The sequence below is a fragment of the Enhydra lutris genome, unplaced genomic scaffold, assembly GCF_002288905.1.
Source record: "Enhydra lutris kenyoni isolate GAN:26980312 unplaced genomic scaffold, ASM228890v2 scaffoldscaffold25, whole genome shotgun sequence".
Lineage (NCBI taxonomy): Eukaryota > Metazoa > Chordata > Mammalia > Carnivora > Mustelidae > Enhydra > Enhydra lutris.
In genome coordinates, this window is record NW_019154109.1 from 816,079 (window position 1) to 834,149 (window position 18,071).

General features: G+C 41.3%; 1 protein-coding gene across 2 annotated transcripts in view; it reads left to right on the forward strand.

The window, feature by feature from the left end:
• Positions 1–8,922: 8,922 nt before the first annotated feature.
• The window catches only part of LOC111151085 (complement factor H related 5), a 36,986-nt gene continuing 27,837 nt past the window's right edge, over positions 8,923–18,071 (forward strand). For both annotated transcript variants that reach the window (XM_022508842.1, XM_022508844.1), the window contains exons 1-3: positions 8,923–9,083; positions 12,046–12,243; positions 13,357–13,533. In XM_022508842.1, coding sequence (XP_022364550.1) covers positions 9,026–9,083; positions 12,046–12,243; positions 13,357–13,533 — 433 coding nt within the window. In that variant the 5' untranslated portion in view covers positions 8,923–9,025. The remainder of the gene's footprint in view (positions 9,084–12,045; positions 12,244–13,356; positions 13,534–18,071) is intronic.

Sequence of the window (18,071 nt, forward strand, 5' to 3'; positions counted from 1 at the left end):
GATTTGAGAAATTTTCTCCCATTTCCTTGTTTGGTGCCCTGCAATAAAACCCTTTTCCTCTACCACAAAACCAGCATCAGCATTGGACTTGCTGAGCACTGGGAAATGGACCCATCTGTGTTCAGTAACAAAATTGGTGACCAAGAAGGGACCCTAAGTCCTCTCTGGACACTTGTCTATGGTACACTGCCCCTTGCTTGCCCAGGATTCTGTGAATGGTCCAGCAGCTTCCAGGACCAGTGATCCAGGAAGATGTAGGGGTCCCCGCATGGTGGGATGATGCCAACCTTCACATTTTAGTTTTTTTTTTTTTTGTGTGGTAGAAGAACAGGACTTGATTTGGAAAAAGTCTGTTCTTGAATACTTCATGTGCGACAGCATGGGACAAGTTTTTCTCTTTGATCCTCTTCTGGGGGGTCAACTTGATAGAGTTCCTCAAGGAAGCTTTGACTTCTGAAAGGAAGCCTTAGCTGGGGGAAACCCTGACTTCAAGGAAGAGTTAGGGACCCTACCCATAGAAGTCCTCTGGTTTTCTTACTTCTTGAATTTTTTGATAATGTGCATCTAGTTTTGCTAGCATTATATTGGGCAATATCTTGGTTAGGATAAAGGAAGTAAGTTAAAGCCAAAGCATGGGTAATAGTAATTTGATCTCTTCATGCAGCCCTTTGGTATGCATACTTAAAATCTCAGCAGCTTGTAGTTATGATCCCATGAAAAACAAGACGATATTTTTCCTTAATATTGCTGGGCCACAGTGCTCCCTGGACTCCTGAGAAATGTAACTTGAAAATGGGCCTTTGGATTATAATGCTATTCTCCAGTTAGAATTGTTCTGTAAAAGAGAGGAGAAATGAGATGAGGATATTCTGTCTGTACAATCTTTCGTATTGTTGTAGCAAAACAAGCTGGTACAGAAGAAATGTAAGACTATGGTCCAATGGGGGGGATAAACCCCCAAAGGGCAGTGTTTTACCAGAATCTAATAAGCGACAGGATGACCCCTTAACTAGTGCGGCTGAATTTACCAAAGGTCCAGGTCGACCTCCATAGGGTAGTGCAGCAGAGGCTCCAGCTACGCAAACCTCCAAGCTCTGGGCTCTAGGGTCCCAGGCTCGTGAGGAGTCAGAACAAAAAGGAATAGTCTCTCCTCATACCCAACAGGGCAGGGAGCAAAATTTGGCCAGGGAGCCACTCAAATTGAGGCAGGGCAACTCCCTTTAAGGCAAGTGACCATTGAGGAAACAATGGTGACTAATCCGTTGCAATGGTTTGTGTACCTTTGCTTTTTCTCTACTTCCAACTTGTTTAACTGGAAAAATAATAAGCCAACATATAGACATGGCTCCAAAAGGAATAGAAAACTTGTTCTCCCCAATCTTGCCACCCATAACCTCATCTGGGCAAATGTACAGAGTTTAGTAATCACTCTCTGTATGTCAGAAGAGTGGAGAATGATATTAGAAGAAGCTGATAAGCTCCTGGCTGAGGCTCTAGCCAATCTGGTAAGGGCTGCAGCTGCCATGGTGGTGCTGGTGGCTGACCCCAACTGAGATGCAAATGCTACGGGAACTTATGCTAGGGTCCTAGATATTCAAAAGAAATGACAGAGGTTGGAAGGGCCATAGAAAAAGGTCTATGTCACAACTGGGAGAAATTGCCTTTGAGGTCTTTAACGGTAGAGATCACAAATGGGAGAAAAAGAAGCAATGCAAGATGAAACAAGTGACCTTGCTTGCTACTGCCCTTACACGGGAAGGACAAAGAGGTGACAAACCCAAGGTAAGAACTCCTGGCAAGCAGAATCAGAAAGGGCACACTACAATGGGGCCTTGGCAATGTGCCTATTGTAAACAAGAAAGCCATTGGGAAGAAAGAATTGCTCCTAGATTAAATAAAGCTCCTGGAGAAAAAGGGGAGCAAGATCACATTACTCTTGAAATGTCCCAGCTTACTGAGACTGATCAAAAGTGATGAAGCCTTCACTCTATTACAACCCACAGGCTCCATTAACCTTTCTCACAAGGAGCCCTGGCACAACTGAAAGTGGGAAGGTGGATGACAAAGTTTTTGATCGACACAGGCACCACCTGTTCTGTATTAAATACTTGATTAATAAAATTATCCTCCATGAAATTAACAGGAGTATCAGGAGAACCTTTGCAAAGATGGTTCTTCCAACCCCTAGGTTGTCAAGTTGGAAAAACTTACCTGCAGCATAGTTTTTTGTAGAAGCCTGAGTGTCCCACTCCACTATTCAGAAGGGACCTGCTGAATGAGCTCAATACTCACGTCATTTTTTTGTCTGCATGAAGAGATATCAAAGTACTACCAGAGCAACGTGAGTGTTCCAAGCAATATTACAGTAAGGACAGGAACAGCCAATGGACGTGTCAGAAGAGATTCTACAAAAGGTAAGCCCCCAACGTGGGCAGATGGGATGACTGGAGGGGCAAAAACCATAGCACGCTTTCAGGTGAGGTTTTGCCTAAGGCAAAGATTCCAAACCTAAAACACTGTTCCCTAAGAGAACATCTTACATGAGATATGCAGACTCTGGCGATTGCCTTTTTGGAACAGGACTAATTCAGTCCTGTCCCTCACCTCCAACACTGCAATCTTGCTGGTTCAGAAGACTGCACAAAAGAATATCACTTTGCCCAAGACCTCAGAGCAATTAGACAAATAATGGAAAATGGTCACTTGGTGGTACCTAACCCTTACACCTTGCTCATCACCTTCTCTGGAGTTTTTCACTGGTTCACTGGATTCTTAAAGGAGGTGTTTCTCTGTGTACCTCTAAGTCCAGAATCTCAAGAACTATTGGCCTTTGAATGGGAAGACTTGAACATGAAGGTTAAGCAGCAGTAATGCTGGACTGTACTCCCCCAAGGATTTAAGAATGTCCTATTTTTGGTGAGGTTCTGGTTAAAGATCTTCGAGAACTTCACCTCAGAGAGGGTGCCTTGCTTCAATATGTGGTTGACATTTTGATAGCCAGTAGGACCAGAGACTAAAGACTATTTGACTCAGAACTTTCTAGCTGATTGGGGATGAAGTATCCAAAAAAGAGGGGCAAATTTCTCAACCCTCTGTGAAATATTTGCTGTTTGAATGGTCTTCTCAGGGGCAAAGAAGTTTCCTTCCTGATAGGGAAGAGTTATTAGCCAGGATTGTGTTACCCACTATCCAGAGACAACTGTGGAGATTTTTATATATGGCAGAATTCTTCCATATCTAGATTCCCTACTTTGGCTTCACAGTGAAGCCCTTCTATGAAGCCATCAACTGAGGAAACAATGAACTCTGTAATTGGACAGGATAATGTCACCAGGCATTCCACATCATTAAAAATTTTTGTTAAAGGCACCAGCATTGGGACTTCCAGACTTAAGAAAGCTCTTTGACTTGCCCATTCATGAAAGACTTGGTAACTTTACATGAGAACCAGTTGCGTATTTAAAAAAATTGGATATGGTGACAGGGGAATTCTGGGCTCAGACTGGTTTTCAGGTTTATTTTCACAGATTCTCTCAGGCATTGATGTTACAGGGACTAATTAAAGTGGATTTATCCATATGCATCATACCAGTTATTAGATCTGGAATGACAAAATGCGTGCATGGTGTTGTTTCAAGGTGGTCAAACAAAGAACTAATATCCTAGTTATGCAAAATGAGCATGCAGAACCAGGAACAAGAATATACTTCCAAGTAAGTACAAAATAATTTCATTCCTCAAGCCCCAAACTGTGCTCCTAAAATCAGCAGGAAGTAGCCAGAGTGGTCACCTTCCCAATCCCTCAAGACTGGAAAATGATCAAATGATAGAAGGGACTCAAACCAATATGCTGAGTTAAAGAACGCTTGGCTGTTCCACCCTAAGGAAACTCTAGTTAACCTGATTGATTTATGAGCTTTTTTTGCAGAAGTTGACTGACCACCAGTAAGACTAGCTAAGGCTAGCGCAAACTGGGAAGAATTCTTGCAGTTGTACAGACGGGTTCAAGAGTGAATGAAATTAACTTTTGTGATGACACACTCTGAGATCTCCCCCATTATCATGCTTACTCTGACCTTTAATGAACATGTGTCCCATGAAAAGACAGGATTCCTGCATTCCCATACCCAGAAAGGAGGAGGCCTCCCTTTTCCCATATAACCAATCAGCATATTCCAATCAACCTACACACCCTTTCACATCCTCATCCCTTATACTTAAATACACCCAATTTCCACCCTTCGGGGAGGCAGATTTGAGAAATTTTCTCCCATCTTCTTGCTTGGCACCCTGCAATTAAACCCTTCTTCTCTACCACAAAACCAGCATCAGTGTTTGACTTCATGTACATTGAGCAATGGGCCCTTGTCCAGTAACAAAAAGGATGGTGTAGTGAAGACAGTGTCTGTGGTCTCCCATGAAAATATAAGAGGTCTCCAGTCTCAGACCCCCTAAGATATTTCACCAGGCAGGCACTACTAGAATGGGACTTTTCTAGGGCTAAGAAGCAACAAAGTTTAAGATGACAAAGGTCCCCTTTGGGCAGCAACCTCTTGTGACAACTCCCTTGGCATTGGTGGACAGAGTGCTGCTTACAACCTCTTGCTTCAGAACCCCGGTCTATTCAATTGACCAGCAAGGTATATCTAAGTAAGTGTACTCTCTGAATGGTGGAGACAAACAGAATGTTCTCACTGGTCACAGGATCAAGCTCTCAGGACATAGAACAAGATGAAAGGAAAAACTTCATCTGGTTTTTTTTTTTTGTTTTTTTTTGTTTTTTTACAAGGGGAGCCCACATCAAAGTTTGTCCAAACAGACCCCAGTTGGAGAAGAATCGTGAACACACCAGTCTGTGAGCCCGACTTGAACAGCAGGCTGGTAAGGCCCAGGGTGACATTCTTTCCCCTTAGTGATTCCTATTTATGACAGATGACACGAGATAAGGGAAAGAATTGACCACCTCAGGAAGGACATGATTAGTCAAACCAAGACTATTCTACCAAATTTACTAGATTTTCCAAGTCCAAGCAACCGATTCCACAAATATTTTCTCCAGCTGATCTAAATTTAGAGAAAAAGGACTCTCACCACTTACAGGTACATTAGATACCCCCCACCCCCCATCCCCTCTCAGCTGCAGTTCTGTTCAGCCAGGGAAGTTCACCCTGCCCATCATACCAAGTTTTGCAGAGGCAAAATATTTCTGTACTCTTCAACATTCTTCTAGCCGGCCTAAGAATTAAATTGCCGTAAGATAGATTAACAGGAGAAAGAAGCAAAATTTTGTGTGTACAGAGGCCAGATATTAAAATTGAGACTCAAATGACTAATGCAGGCTGCTGTTATATTTTCTTTTAGACAAAGAAGCAATAAATCTGTGGCAAGTTGACAGGACAAAGAAGACGTGTTTAATAAGGGATTTAAAACAGAATTTGGACAGGGGTGGTAAATTGGCAAAAATAAAATGTTCATTTATATAGCCACCTTGGCTCTGAGTTCCCTATCTCTGGTGATGGGATATCTCTTTACCTCCTGCTGCAAGATGCCTCCTCTTTACATGGAAGATTTTTTTTTTAAGATTTTATTTATTTATTTGACAGACAGAGATCACAAGTAGGCAGAGAAGCAGGCAGAGAGAGAGAGGGGGAAGCAGGCTCCCCGCTGAGCAGAGAGCCCAACGCGGGGCTTGATCCCAGGACTCTGGGATTATGAACTGAGCCGAAGGCAGAGGCTTTAACCCACTGAGCCACCCAGGCGCCCCTACATGGTGGACTTATTTCCTGCTTTCTGGAGACAAAGGGAGGCAGTCTAGGTGTCTTTCTTTCACTATTTCTTACATAACTTTAATTCAAAATTATTAATATGGCAAAGTGGCACATTTTGGGTGGTCTGTCTTGGTCCTCACATGTGCATTTGGGTTGGTTAGGGCTCGGAATAAAGAGGATGCCATGGAACCCCAAGAGACTGCTCTTGAGATCTGGATTCTCCATAAATTGCAGGTTCTAGGTCTCTGGCTTTCCAAATCTGCATGGCAAACATATGTGCGCTATGTACCCCAGTAGCTGAACTTGGCAGCCAGGGACCTTGAGGCATGTGGAGTTGGGGTGGTCCACAATTACTGGCAGGATGAAGGGATCTCACCCCCGAAATCTGCTGCGGTATCACCTTCAAACTCGAAACAGTGCCCGTTTGACTGCCTGCCTGCCTGATGGGGTTCTGGACTTCTCTAGCAATCAAGATTCCCAGGTCTCTCTTATTAAAAGATACTCCAGTCAGACTGCCCAGCCTCACCCCGGCAAGATATCCAGTTTCCTCCAGTCTTACGTTTGGAAGGAATTTGTGCATTTATGAAGGTTAGGGCTTAGAATTAGGGAGATGTCTTTGACCCACCAAAGGTCACCATTCTAGGTTTCTGTCTACCCTGACCTTCACAGCCAACACACATGCTATATACACCACATCATGTGGCCATGGGCCCTCCAGCTCAGGACGGTCCCCAATCACCTACCTAGCCTCCTCGGTAGAGGGATCCCTTCCCTGAGAATCTTTCTGACATGGCAGCTTTAAAAGGACAGAGCCCACCCCCTACTAAAATCATGCTGGGGCTCCAGCTTCAACTAGAGGCACCAAGGCCCATTTGGACCAGCTGCCTGATGGGTGTTTGGCTTCTCCAGCAACTAGGGGGCGTCTCTTACTGGAGGAAGCACTGCCTCTGTACGACCCACGCAGGGCAAGGCAATCAGAACAACTTTAGCTAGGCCTTCAGAGGGAATATTTACATTTGCATAGGTTGGGGCTTAGAATTAGATTTTTTGTACCCCAAGAGCATGCTCCTGGGACCGGGTATCTCTGGACGTTTGCCCTCTTTTCCAGGTCTCTGGCTACCCTTACCTCGGAGGCGTGCACATGGACCGTATGTACCCCAAAAGCCGGCTTTGGACAGACCTTGCCCTCCGAGCTTGTGAAATTTAGGCCTCCACTGCTGGCATCGCCCCTGGTGGGGAGCAAGCCCACCTTTTGAAAATCGCTCTGAGCCCATAGGTGTGAAAGGGCGACAGGCGGTCATCATGCAGACTTGCTGCCTGTGGGCTCCAGGCCTTCTGGGGGAATCAGAACTCCCCTGGGTCTCCATACTGCAGGCCACTTCCTAGTAAGGCAGTTGAAAAACCTCCAGCTCTGCTTCTGGGGGCATATTCCATAATGTAGGTAGGCCTTGTCCATTAGGCCTATACCCCGTACCCCCACTAACTCTTCTCTGTGATGCTCCTCGCCTGCGGTGGCGCTGTTGCAAGTCTCCTTTTGGCCTCAACTGCCAGACCTGCTCATGCAGACTCTGTACCCTGCCACCCAGCCTTGGGTGGCAGGGGCACCCCAATGACCTCAATGTCCTCCGAATAGAAGGAGTCCACCCCTGGGAAGTCTTTCTGAGGCCATAGCTTTAACCTGGCAACAGGGTCCTCATGTGGACTGACTGTCTGATGGGGTCTTGATCTTTATCAACAACCGGGGGCCCCCAGGTATCTCTTATTCAAGACTGCCCTGGTCAGCACTCCCGGCCCCACTCTGCCAATGCAGTGCAGATTCCCCCAGCTCTGCCCCTAAAGTGCACATTTGTGTCGATCAGGCCTTGGAATTGGATGTCATTGCTCAGGTTTTATTTCTTTTTATTTTTTAGTCTGACTTCCTAGGAGTCATTCCTGAGTCAGCATAACTTAATTATGTCAACCCATAATGGGTCAGAGGTCATGCTTAAACACATCGACCCGCTAAACATCCTATGTTTTGTTTCTGAAATTCTGTGTGGTTTAGGAAGTGCTTTCAACATTCAGGGAGTGTGCAAGTCTGCTCCATGTTCAACCAGGGACAAGCAGCTTCCAGGACCCTCTCTGGTTTCTCTGGTTGGGCACAACTCTTGTATGTCAAGGGACTTCTGGACCACCAGCAGGAAGTATTATCTTAGTGGGGTCCTTTTGGTCTTTTTCCTCCAAATTTCCCTGTTAAATTTCCGGCCAGGCTGCCATTTTGTTTCTTGCCCCAATAGTATCGTGTAGAGACTTAGCCTTCCTTCATTGTTTCCCACTGTAATCTCTATTGTGTTCACCAGAGTCATTGGCTGTGGATGTTTTCCAAGATCTGCTATAATGTCATTCTACTCGAGCAGGACAGCAGGGCTGCCGGTCATAATGCCTGCCTACCCACGTGAGCCACAGAGTGGGGCAGAGGTCAGAGAAGGAAGGGAGCAGCCCCTCTTTTTTCGTGAGACTTACGGAGATTTCCTTTAATAAGCATTTCTTGACAGTATGTTCTTTGGCCAAATTACAGAAACTATAAATAGTTTTGGTTTTTCAAAATAATTTTGTCCAGCATTATTTCTGTCTTTTGGAGAGGGAATCTACCACAACCCTGTCCTAGCCATTCTTGCCAGTGCCACGTAGAAGAGTTTGAAATATACTTTGTTCAAAATTTCAGGAAGCATTATTTGACGTAATTATTCTTGACTACACTTAAAAAATATCTACAAACCTATAATAACTATTAAGAGGGAACCTAATTCTTAGTGCCAGTTTGAAGAGGAATTTATAATAACTAAAGGTGGACATGGCTTTAGAATGAGGACCGACAAGCTACACTTGGTTGACTTCTGAAACAGGTGACCTCCTGGCTATCGAGGAGAGAGCCAAGAGCTTCATTTCTCCTCCTCAGGGGTCCATTTCTGAATGCTTCAAATTCAGAAACTTTGTGACTGCAGCAAGGAAGTTGCAAACCTATTATCCTGCTCAAATAAATATCAAGAGGGGAATTTAGAGTCTTGATGTGAAAACACGAATAAGACACTATTTAGTTTCTTTCACACGACCCTCTGTGAACTTTGGTATTTGCCAAAGCTATTTCATTACAACAGCTTCCTGGCAGTGCCCTGAAATTCAAAAGTCATGCATGTCATCCCAAATGAAAGCAGGACTTGGAGCAACACCACCGCTGTTGGGCCATTTCTAAACACGTGTGCTTGGGATAATCTACCATGCTGCTTTTAATTAATGCCATTCTAATCTTCTGGATTTCTACTACTGGGGTGCAAGGTAAGTTGAAAACACGAGAGCCGATCTGAATATTTAGTTCCTCTCTCATATATGTGGATGTTGGGTGTGTGTGTGTGTGTGTGTGTGTGTGTGTGTAAATATGTTTTAAAGTGAATAAATAGGGGCGCCTGGGTGGCTCAGTGGGTTAAAGCCTCTGCCTTCAGCTCAGGTCATGATCCCAGGGTCCTGGGATCGAACCCCTGCATCAGGCTCTCTGCTCAGCAGGGAGCCTGCTTCCTCCTCTTTCTCTGCCTGCCTCTCTGCTTGCTTGTGATCTCTGTCTGTCAAATAAATGAATAAAATCTTAAAAAATATAAAATGGATAAAGAGGTAAGAACATTTTGAATAAAGTCTTATGATTTATCTTATCAAAATGTTTTCTAATATGAAATTAAGAGAAAATAGAATGATATTATTTTCTCTGTCCTCTAAGTTCCCAAGTGTGAAAGCCACCAAATACAACATTTGGAGAGGAATTACAGGATGAAAAAGCTACATATAATGATGTCCAAAGGGTCCAGTACCAGTGCATTTCTCCATAAACTCTGCAATGCCACTGGCCAGGAAAAGGATCCCAAGAAAATCTGGAAATATTTGCATTTTCATAGATTTGCTAATTTAAGTATTATTAAACTAGGAACATCCTTTTTCAATCTAACTCTCATTTAACAAAGGGAAATCTCTTTTAGTAAAACAGTACAGTATATTCTAATTTTTGTGAATAATAAACCAGTGAGATGTCAATAAGGTTTTTTTTGTTGTTTGTTATTTGCTTTTTCTGAGCTCTTCAGTAAAGGTCAAAAGTGAAAAGAAATTGTCCATCCTTTGTTTATTAAAACTAGAAACCACGTCTTACAATATTTTAAAAACTGTCTCATCTTATTTCATGTTGAGATAAAAATCATCATATCCAAATAATGGCAAACAAAACCTCTAACAAGATCCAGGATGACTGATTAGACCACGGTGGAAGTGAAGTTTCAGTCCTGCCTTTTATTATTTGATTTCCAGAAGGGGTGTATTTTGCTATTTTGTTGCTTGCTAATTTTTACATCTAATGGGCATTCTTTGGGGGAAGTTTCTCTTTAATCCTAACATAAGAGAAAAATAGGAACAATACAAATGCTTTACTTTTAAGAGCCACCCTCATAAAAGTTATAAAACCTCCTTTCTATGGACTTGAAACTCATTTTGTTTGATACTACTTTTAGCATTGAGATAGACTCACAGGAGAGCAATTAGCAGATGGGGATAAAAGTACAACAATAGGCATTGCTTCATCTCAATCAGAAATACCAAATTCTCTGGTTAGGCTGGACGACCATCTCACTGAAGAACTGTCTGGATGGGTGGGTAGGTGTATCTGATTTTTTTTTTTTTTAATCCGTGTATCTGGTATAGATTGTTTTAAACATCTGTTAGCAATGACATTAAGAGAGGATTTCGAAATGGGCAAAAAGCAGAGGAAAATAAGTGTAAAAGATGAGAATAATAGGTAGACTTTTTCCAACCCATGACCCAGAAAAAGATACTCAAACTTCACACTCATCTCCCGGAGAACTGTCAAGTGAAGATCCATCCAGAAGTTGTGTAGATGTTAAATGACCTCCAAGTCTGTGTTGCACTAAGGCTTAGAGGCCTGTGAGAAACTGGCCCCAGAGCAAAAGCAGCATGTTATATAAAAACCCTGTGTGCTTGCCATGGTGAAATATTGATTGAGCACTGGATTAGGCTGTATCCTGCAGCAAGGAAGCTCAAAAAAAAAAAAAAAAGAAAGAAAGAAAGAAAAAAAGAAAACTCTGTGCCCCACCATAGCTTCGAGTGTTCTTGGAGGAAAGCAAAATGTGTTAATAAGTAAACAGATTGCAAGACTATGTGTCCATGTATGTATGAGTGATGTGTGTGTGTGTGTGTGTGTGTGTGTGTGTGTGTGTGTGTGTGTAGAAGGGTATGGCTCTATTTCATAGGAAATGTAGTCATGAGCTTTTATCAGAATGTAGAGATGGGAGTCATCATCTCTTCCTTTTGGAGGGGGTGACTGGCTAAAGGAGGTCTGCCAAAAGAGGTTAAGGTTGAAAGCTAGCCCATCACTGTGCACACAATGAATATTTTTGCTAAATGTGGCAGAACGAGCATTGAAGGATAGGTAGAAGAGGGACGATCGGAGAATGGAAGGGATATTATTCTGGATAACAAAGTGAGGTAGAAATGGATGGAAATCAAACGCTGTAATTTGAGGGGAGGGCAAGGCATATCTGGAAAAAAGAATTATGGGAGGTGCGACTCTCAGTGTTATAAGGGTCTTTTTTTCCTGCACGTTCTCCAAAACTACCATGGGTCAAATTGTAAACAGATAAGTTAGCTCAGGTTTTGCAGGTTAAATGTCATGGGAATCACTTTTTTGCCACATGGAAAGTCACCTCTAGACAAAAGCAAGAGAGAATTTCCCGAGGTAATTGGTGAGCTGAATTTTTGGAAGTTGTTTTCTTTATTCACATAAGGAGAAAACAAAACTTCTTCATCCTCACGGCACCAGGAAAAACCAGACAGCACAGAGACTGAATCAGAACAGAGAAAGGAAAGGCCCCAGGGAGCCCACACGATGCTGTCCCTACCTGGAAGCACATAGTGTGGACCCAAGCCCGCCGCTGCCTGCTCCCCTCTGCTGCCACTCATAGATCGTTGTGCGGGATTTTCTTCTCAAAGTTACTGCGGAAAAGATTTTTATTCCACGTGACTCCAAGCATAAATTTCATGTTCATTGACAATGGGCTTTTCAAATACTCTTGTACTCTTAATTCGAGATCATTTTTTTGTACTTGATGATGAGTACACTGGAAGGCATGTAGAGTAGAGGAAACTGAGCTGCATGAAAGAAAAAAAAATCAAAGAGGTGATTAAAATATGACTTAATGATTCACTGATGTGGGTTAATTCTTCAGTTTTGTTTCATTTTTCCCAGCATCTTCCTACTGTAATTACCCCAAAATAGACCACGGAATTATATATGGTAGAGAGCGCTCGGAGGAACGTTCCCTGGCTACTGTTGGGGAAATTTATTATTATTCTTGTGAATATAATTTTGCATCTCCTTCACGATCCTTTTGGACTCGCATCATCTGCACGGAGGAAGGATGGTCACCAATACCCAGGTGTCTCGGTGAGTAAATATCTTGCTCAGCAGATGTGGCTGAACCATTCGGTGGTTAGACGTGGCCCAGATGTCTCAGCGGAGTCCCAGGGATCAGGACTAGCCAGCGAAGATGAGAAACGTAGTCCTTTCTTGAGAGGCCTTTTCTGAAAACCAAATGAAGAATAAATATGTGAAATTTCTGGTGTTACCTAGAAGTGCTTTACATATTTTAATTTTAAAAACTGAAGAATTATATATTTGACATTAATATGTATTTCCTAATATTTGTTTGGTATCAGCCTGGGCATATTTTTCCTTTAAAACAAATCTTTTTACATACACATTCTATTTTGAAACTCACCATTCTTTTGAATATTGCAAAGATCGTGTGAGTGTAAATACTTTCACTTTCATATTTTCCATAAACCACATCTTTTGTTCTTATAGTGATATCTCTATTAATCCTTCAGTGAATGTGAAGAGCAGACTCAGGAGGGAATAGGTATATTAAGCAAAAAGCAGTGGGGGGAGGGCGCCTGGGATGCTCAGTCTGTTAAGCACCTGATGCTTGATTTTGGCTCAGGTCATGATCTCAGGGTCATGAGATGGAGCCCTGTGTTGGGCTCTGTGCTCATGGAGGAGTCCGCTGGTCCCTCTCCCTCAGCCCTCTCCTCCCACCTCTGCCCCCGCCCCCACCCCGGTCTGTCTCTCTCAAATAGATAAGTAAAATCTAAAAAAAAAAAAAAAGAAAAAAGAAGAAAAACAATGGGAGGCAGAAAATACGTGCCAACAAAGGAGACAGTAATGGTCTTTCTTGTTCTGTAAGCAACATTTATGAGAAGTAAGAGAGAAATGGATATATTAAAATCTAATTTTGTACCTCGAGAAGTTTATAGAAACAAAATATTTTTTTGTAAAAACCATTAAACGGAATGAAATGTTAATTTACATTTCATACATGGAAGTAATATATCTATAGTAGCATGATCAGAATTCTTTAGAAATTTTTTCATACCTGATTTCAGTTTTGAAAGTTTGCCATTCTTCTTAAAATATTGTAAAAAGGAAATTTAGTTGTTGTTGTTGTTGTTGTTTTTAAATCAGTTCCATCTTGTACATTCAACAATCTTTGGTCCTTAGGGCAGTGTTTCTTTCCTTCTGTGGAACATGGTCATTCTACATCTTCAGGAAAAACACACCTGGAAGGTGACAGTGTACAAATCGTCTGTGATGTTGGCTACAGCCTTCCTCATAATAGTGACACCATTTCATGTTTGGAAGACGGCTGGTCTTTTCCTCCCAAATGCAGTGCCACCAGTAAGTAAAATGCTGTCCTGTCACATCCTGACACGTGATGTGATTTTTTTAAAAAATATATCTGTTGTCAGGCGCTATGTGTAGGTTTCATAGCTGGCTTTTATGCTTATGCATTTGTTTTTCAGTTCCAGTTGAGTCTGATAGATATACAAAAATCATACTTTGCCTGTCTACACAAATCCAGTGCATGCAATACATAGAAATATTAGATAATACAAAGGCTTTGAAGGCAGTCCCTTTATGTTAAAGGAACACCCATTTATTGCTTACAGGAAAATTATCACATTAGTTGGAAATAAACTTTATTTAAAACTGGAGTGTCAAACTGAAAAGAGACTTTTTAAGTGACCATAAGTCCAATCCTAGTTAAAATGTCTTATGACCAAGACAGTTTTAAACAGTTATTTTATGGGTGCATATTAAATTTACAGGCTTAATTCAGTAAGCACTCAGTTTCTTTGTTTAAAATATTTTGTACCTGTGAGCGTTATGTTTATTTGTCTGTTGCTTAGAATTTGGAAAACTACTCCTTAAGAAACTGTACAAGACGATGGCCTCTCCTAGACCTGTGTGAACACTTGGGATTCTTCATCTTTGCAACTCGCTGGCCATTATTCTTAAGGCAGTTCGTGGAGTTCCAGACTAGGCTTGCAGAGTTTAGTTCTCAACCAAAGACACGAGAACACTCTTAAGAAAACTTCTCTAGCTCTACCTCCTCCTAATACCCTCTCTATTACTCTGCCCTGTAAATTCTAGCCATTCTAACTACCATGGTCTCCCATACTGTGATCTTCCTTGCTCTTCTCAATTCAGGAAGAACCCTGGACCCTCTGTGGCTTCTCCCTGCCCCCCTCTACCCCCCAAATACAGTCTGGAAATTACTCTCCTAGTAGAAAGCTAAAACAGTCATAGACTGTTATTTGGGGTTTGGGTGTCCCCCCCCTTTTTTTATTATCACAGACTTGCACTGGGCAATTTCCAGTTTTTTAGAGATGTTTTGTACAGTCTTCTAACATTTTTTTCTGATAGAAATGTATGCTGATACCAGCTAATCTATCTTATCAGGAAATGAAGTCTTCTGATATGCTTTTTTTTTTAAGATTTTATTTATTTATTTATTTGACAGACAGAGATTGTAAGTAGGCAGAGAGGCAGGCAGAGAAGGGGGGAGAAGCAGGCTCCCTGCTGAGCAGGGAGCCCAATGCAGGGCTCAATCCCAGGACCCTGGGATCATGACATGAGCCAAAGTCAGAGGCTTTAACCCACTGAGCCACCCAGGCTCCCCGCTTCTGATATGCTTTTTAAAAAAATTTATTCCAGAACTCATTATTTAAATTTAAACTTCTAGAAAATAGAGTCCTTTTAAAGCAACTTGAATTAAAATACTCAGTTCCCAGTTGGACCACAATCTCTTTCAATTACAAGGGGCTTACACATGACCAATACTTGCAGAAGAATAATAAAAGAAGACATTTAGCGGCTTCCTACCTGAAATGTCCCGTGGTTGAACAGGTCTCATAATTTATAAGGCTTTAGTTATGCTATAAATATTTCATTGTCATCTTCATCTCGAGAACCATCTCTCTTCATTTTGTGGGATAATGGCAGTTGTCAGACCGCTAGTTGTATTGTAGCGGCCTGACAACTCAGTTTGACCAGTGGTAACCCACACAAGCTGGCTCCTGTGTGTATTTTGTGAGACTCTATTAGCCCTTGAAAAATTCTGTGTATCCAAGGTTGGGTGTTGGATGAAGAACACCACAGAAAGTCAATGACATTTCAGGGCAACTGGATTCTAGCACAGGTTCTGAAGAAAGTCACCTCTGTGACCATGAGTAAATGATCACCCATTTGAGCTAAGGTTACTGATCCACAACATGAGTATGTTAAACTTTCTAGGTAACGATGATTAAAACCCAACCATTTTTCTTTAAATCCCTAAATTGTTTCCACCTGTGGTGGAAGCTCTTATTTTCTGCCAACTGTGTTAGATTTATGGACAAATATTTAGTGAGAAATGGCTTTTAACAAGAATTAGAGTGTCAAGGGAAGAGATAAAGACTGGATAACAAAATGGCAGAGATTCCAAAAAATGAAAAAACAGGAGGAACACAGGAAAAGAATAGAGAAAAATAAATATCTAGAACAAGAGTTCTAAATTTTTTCTGAAGCTTGCACACCTTTTGTTCCCCAAGATAAGCTGCGGGAATATTGATAAAATCATTAATCACTTCATTAAATCAATCATGATACATACATACATTTGGATTTTGTGGCAATGTTAACGACATTGTAAATCACGTGTCTTAAAAAATGTATTGGCTTTATTCTTAATGCTATGGTCTTAAAAAGAAAACCATCCATACTGTTCATATTTAAGCAGCTTCAAGTCTTTAGGAAAGTAATATGCAAGTAAATTAAATTTTCAATTTTAGTAATTTTATCAGAAAAATGTTACCACTGACTGGTCCTTTTATGAGATTTTAAAATGTGTACTTAACCTTTAAAATCTGATCTATTTAAGTAACGAAATAATGTGATAAACTACAGCTAACCACAAAAACAATGCTGACATTCACCAATATGAAAATGAGGTTTAAAGATTCCATAAATTTTACAATAGGCAAAATTATTCTGTGGTATTTGCGGAAAAGAGAGGGTTAGTGGCTAGAGACATCATGAGGAACTTTGAACATGTGAGAGATCATTCTGTTGTTTTAACTGAATGACAGTTATAGAGGTGTGTTTATTTTGTAAAAACTTACTGAACTTCTGATTTTTACACTCATCTACATGCATGTTCTGCTTCAGCAAGTTCATTACCACACATTATTAGGAGACAGTTCCTAGGATGTCTTCACATTTCTGCATGGTCCAGGCTTTCTGAACAAAGAGTGTTAGCAAACTTGGCTAGAAAATGATGAAATAGAAAACACATCTTGGATGTCAGAGCTAATGTATGCCTCCAGTGAGACTTAGAGCCATCTTTCTGGAGCCTTTGCTTACATTTCAGAGAATTAAAAACCTTCCTCTCTCTCTCCCCACAAACATGTCTCTGCTCCAGAGCAAAGCTTTCCTTCCCTTTCTCTCTTGCAGGGAGAACGGACCAAGGGACCAGCTGCCCTGGAAACCTCCAAGTCTCTTACTTCAGAGGTTCCTTTCCCATGGTGCAAAGCTACTGCCCGAGCACGAGCACCTCAGGCTGCCACGGCCTCTGATTACATGGATGCTGACAGATTAGAGACTAGAGCTCAGAGAGCTGGCAAAATGGCTCTTTGCGAGTCATCACTTATTTCGTCTCTGATCTAGAGAACTAATGTTTCCTGTAAGGAGGATACATTTCCATATGCGTGGACACACACACACACACATACACCAGGTACTTACTGTACACTACGAGAACATATAGGATACTATAGATGGTAGGTATATACATAGACGTATATATTTATGTATATATGTATATATATTTATGTATATGTATATATTTACAGGTATACATAGACATATATTTATGTAGAATACTTAAGTATATCTAAAAATAGTATCATTTATTTAAGAGTATCATTTATATATAAGGAAAATGTGCATAAAATCAATTTTTACTAAATGATTAATAATAATATTTTCTAATGTACATAAAATCAATTTTTAGTAAATTATTCATAATAATATTTCCTAAAAGATAATTTGTGCATTGGTACATAATGATTAAAGGTTTTTGTCCACTTGTTGTGTGCTTGGGATAACATTAGGAATAAGACCCTGATTTTAAATATGCCTCCAAGTCTTAAGACGTGTCAGTATTAGCACATGCCAGAAATAAAGGTAAGAGCATGTGGTTTAACCTCAGTGACGAGTGGGTCTATGAATGCCATGATGGATATAAAACAGAGATGGGAGCCCCCCAGGGTCCATAGGATGGGGTGACGATGGCTGGTCCCATGTTGCCCACAGGCAATGGTAAGTACTGTTTCTTCTAGGAAATGACAGCAATTCTGAATGTATTTCTTTTTAGTAGACTCTATTGAAAAATGTTTCCTAATGAACAATCATCAAAATTTAAGGTGTCCCCAAATAGCTTTAAGAGACCAATGTTAGGGGCACCTGGGTGGCTCAGTGGGTTAAAGCCTCTGCCTTCGGCTCAGGTCATGATCCCAGAGTCCTGGGATCGAGCCCCACATCGGGCTCTCTGTTCGGCAGGGAGCCTGCTTCCTCCTCTCTCTCTCTCTGCCTGCCTCTCTGCCTACTTGTGATCTCTGTCTGTCAAATAAATAAAAAATCTTAAAAAAAAAAAAAAAGAGACCAATGTTAAATAATGATTTAATAACAGATCTTTGAAAAGCAACTTAGCTCATCCAAAATAATCTTGTTTACATGCCACATGCATTCTATTATTTACAAACAAGGTGAACGCTGTTTTAAAGGTACCTTGGATTCATGCTGCCAAATAATTCAAAACTAAGCAAACTCACCAAAGTTATAGTTTGCTATGCCTGCTACAGCGACTTTAGATATTATGCTCCTGGATTTTCATC